At 35.6% G+C, this 4,462-nt stretch overlaps 1 protein-coding gene across 1 annotated transcript; it reads right to left on the minus strand.

The window, feature by feature from the left end:
• Positions 1 to 2,128: 2,128 nt before the first annotated feature.
• Positions 2,129 to 3,269, minus strand: LOC115451314. Its single transcript, XM_030179601.2, has one exon. The coding sequence runs from the start codon at positions 3,200 to 3,202 to the stop codon at positions 2,513 to 2,515; it is 690 nt and encodes a 229-aa protein (XP_030035461.2). The 5' UTR covers positions 3,203 to 3,269; the 3' UTR covers positions 2,129 to 2,512.
• Between the last annotated feature and the right edge of the window lie 1,193 nt (positions 3,270 to 4,462).

Consider the following 4,462-nt stretch of genomic DNA (forward strand, 5'->3'; position numbering starts at 1 on the left):
ACGTGTTCTAGGGTTAGAAAATTCTATTTCCAACGTGGGAATCAAAACCAATACCACAGCCGATGCCACTATCCAATTAGGCGTTTCCCAAACACACTTCAGTAACCGCTATATACCCTGACCCTACATAAATCACTCTAAGGCGATGAAATAAACACGCATATGCCGGAAAACAAAGTTAGGGTAACAAATCGCAAGCATCCGTCGGTTGTCACAGGCGAAGCCCACGGGACCGGCGCAACCGGCGGTAATTAGTCAAAACTAGTAACTTTTAATGAGGGCGGGGATGTGGTTGCAATATTTTTATATGAGGTTTGAGTGCTTGTTTGGAGGAGTTTAACGGTATGATGAATTTGTGCGTTGATGAAATGTTATTGAGTTTTTTTTTATTGCTTTGAATGACGAGACGAGCTTGCTGTTCGCTTGATGGTAAGCGATACGCCCATAAACAAAAGAAACACCATCATACACCTTGAATTACCAAGTATTGTTTGGTATTCCACTGCGCTCGCCGTTCTGAGATGTGAGATGTTAAAATGTTATTTTCACTTGCGGATGACCAACACCTCATTCCGCCCCGTGACCATGAAGGCTGCAAAGCCTTCGAAATGTCGGTAGAAAATAATAAAATAAATAACCGCGATAAAATCCGTAAATAATTTTATTTCAACGTACAGGGCCCTTATTCTGTATGATAGTGTAAACGCGTAACGCGGCCGTGTCATGTTATCTCCGAGAAATGTGCGTGGAATGGTATTCTGTAAGCCAAATTTCTATAGTCCTAAACATGATGCGTTATGTTACGAGCTTGTTACACACTGTCAAAATAACGTGTAGTCCATTGAAAAGTTACATTTGGGGTTGCGTTTTTTAGAGGACGCAATTTTATTTTTTAGAAGTGTAGGGGGGGTCAGTGTAAAGCTAAAACCAAGTTTGTGGGGTCGCCACCCTTGTCCCACGGCCGCCATCTTGGGTTGAAATGGTTTTTACGATGTATCTCTTAAACTATTTATCTGACAAAAAAAAATTGTAAACATTTTTTGTTGCAAATTAAATTCTCTACAACTTTGGTCCAGTAACTTTTTGTCGTATCGCTCGCTCGGCTTATTTGTGATTACAGTCTAGAGACGCAGAGGTTTATGTGTTTCCTTCTAACAAACACAATACAAACATCCTAATAGTACCTAATCCTAATACGTCTTTCACCTTAATTACCATCAGATTAATATTGAACAAAAAGGCCGACATAATTCGTCGGTCGCCAGTCTGCACCTCACTCCGCTTACAACCAGGCACGTAAGGTCCAATTTCCCATGCCCGTATAAAATCAAAACACAAAATACCTCTCAAAAGAGACTGCGACACAAAAATTGCAACATTACTGCCAACGTCAGCACAACATCAATCTAAAGCAAACAGGATTTGTGTCGCGGATGCAGCGTTTTATCTCGGCAGTCAATTTGTGGCAGATTCTTTGTGCCGGCCGATTGGGCCAGGTGCCCATATCCGCTTCTTTTGCGGCCGTCTTAGCGTGAAATTGATTTGCTCGATTGTCTGTCTAACTTGTTTGTCGCTGCAGATGGGAAATTACCTCGTACGGTCCTTCTACATTGTAAATCTTTATTCGATTTGTGTAATGTAAATATCGGCTCTATGTTTTGTGATTGGTGCTTCGTGTGTGTGTTTGCTTATGTTATAAAGTATATGGTTATTCTGATAAATTGAATTAGACAATGAAAAAATTCGACATGATAATTCCGAAAAATAAAATATTTTATATGTCAGAAATAATCTTGTTATATATTGCTTCTATCTATCTGGTTCAATAATGATTTCTAATATTTACGTGAATTTTATATATTGAAACAAAACTAACTATGTCTAATATTCGCGATAAAATCCGTCTAATAGTTTTATTGCAATACCTGGATTACTTTATATTTCTTATTTTGAAGTGGCAAGTTTCTAATTGGCAATGGAAAAGTACCTTATTATAAAAGTCGATGTAATACTCCTAATGTAAATTATCTATATTAATTCCTCAGATTCCATCACATACTTTATCTAAAACTAAATCTTTCAATTACTTCCTTCAAAAGAATATAATAAGGAGATAAAAAAAAGTAACTACTAGAATAAAAGGTTTTATTTTTTAAAATAAATCACTATGAAATACTGAGTTTTCTACTTACAAATCTATAGTATACTTATCTATGCAAATACCTACTCTACAAACAAATGATAAGATAGCACCACAACATCTTGATCATGGTCTTTCACACGTCATCATTGTTATTATACCATGTATTTTGTTTTATAATAGACAATCTAACTAGTCTTTTAATTTATGAAATTTTAAGCAAAAACGAAAGAAAAAATGTACGTGATTTTGCTACTACATATTATTTTGGTGTTGAAAATTAGTAATTCTAAGACTTAATACTAAAATAAATTTCACATAGACTGTAATGCTTACGAAACTTAATGAATGTATGTATGTCTTTTTAAATTACTAAAATATCAATCTACAATACCCAAGTCTATCTCGTTTGTAACCGATGGGGCACTGGTTAGGCACTGCTAGTATTAACCTTGATTTTTCATTCACACACACTTTGTCCAGCATCACGAACCCTTCTGGGCACTCCACAACTTCTTTGTTAAGATCAGCGACTTCTTCACTCACAGACAGTTTCCCGTGGTATTTCGGTTCGATAATTTCAACTTCATCTTTAGGGCCTGTTGAATTATTCGTATGGTTCACAATCGTATCGTTGTAATGGTTAGGTATTTCGACATCGCGTTCCTCATTGGTCACATTTTTTGCCTCTTTAAAAATTTCTGTAGCATTAGCTGTGTTGGCATCTGCTTTGTCTATACTATACGAAAATCTGTCATAAATAAACCTCTTGTATATAAACAACATTTGTCCCATGAAGTTTGTTAATGGACTCTTTTTTTCTTCTATTGTCCCGTTCAATTGTTTGAAGGAGAATATTTTAATTCTGTTCACTAACACGTCCGCTAGAATCTCGTTCCACGTGAGAGGTTTATCTTCGTCTCTTGGTTCGTTGAAATTTTGCAATTTTCTTAATAGTGTCCATTGTTCATTTGTAGCAAGGGCGACGGAATCTTCGACTACGTAGGGCTCGGTTTCGCCCATAAATATGATTGCGGCGCTCAAAAAATGGATAATATTCATGTTTTTTTTGTTATTCCACAATAACAGTGGCACAATGGCTGAAGTAACTGGAAGATTGTAAGAGATAAGCTGTACGCGCAGTTACGGAGTGAACTCGCGGACAAAACTGTCTAGATACAAACACTCGCTCGTGAGATAAAATAGATAGTATTTATCTAATTTTTAACGTTAGTCTTTTTGAATTGAATTCTGTAAGAATTCATAATACAAATCATATTCTATCATGTGTCATAATAAATATACATAGTTGTATTATTTTTTAAATATTTAAATGTGTTTATTTAAGGGAAGTAGGAAATATGAGCATATTTTCTTACGTAAAATACGCTTGGACTTTCGTTACTCAAAATAAAAATAATTTAAATTTATGCCTGGTCATGGTGGCAACTTTTCTATGTTTTAAGAATTTTCGTATTACTTTTTTTCTGGTCAGGTTCAATCTATCTTATTTTATAATTGCTTGTTGCAATTTCGCTACAATTTACATAGTTCACATGTCCAATTTCAATTATAAAAATATCACTCTGTGATTTCATCAGTAACCTGGAAAGAAATATTGCTTGTTTGTTTGGAATGTTGTGTTACGCCACTTTTCCACTCGACGGTACTCAGTTATCTGTTGATAAAGATAGCAGTTAAAGCAAATATTGACTAAATGACGTCCAGTCGACGAAAAAAACCAAAAGTCGAGTGTTGGCTTGTGTTATATTGTTTATCGAAATTTCAAGTAGGAAAAAATGTATCAAGGTCTTTCAATATCATATCTAATAATAGTCCACTTTTCTAATCAGTAACGTGGATTGAATTTAGACGTGACGTGATTGAGTGCAAGGAACTGGGGGATCACTCAGGAACACGACATTTATGTGTAATAAATGTTTATGGCGAATGTTTTAAAACAATTTTTCCTTATGCTCAAAATGTCCTACTTTCAGTATATGAGATTATTTTTTCCTTATGTTTAGGCCTATGTCCAGCAGTGGACGATTCCCGGCTGAAATTATGATGATGATGTTTTCTTATAGAAGGTCGTGTTTTCAGTACATTAGAAAATTGGCAACAGATTTACAAAATAATTGTTTGACGTGAAAATATAATAATGTGTAATACTTTGCACCTGTTTGGATATTATGAGATTTTTTGCTATTAGTCAGGAGGCTAGAGTTTGTCCCCGATTTCGCATCATGTGACGGAATACACATTGCGGAATATGGGTGCCTTTGTTGCCAGTGGCGGCCCTAAACGACGCAAGGCCCTAGG

The sequence above is a fragment of the Manduca sexta genome, chromosome 21 (assembly GCF_014839805.1).
Source record: "Manduca sexta isolate Smith_Timp_Sample1 chromosome 21, JHU_Msex_v1.0, whole genome shotgun sequence".
Classification (NCBI taxonomy): Eukaryota; Metazoa; Arthropoda; class Insecta; order Lepidoptera; family Sphingidae; genus Manduca; species Manduca sexta.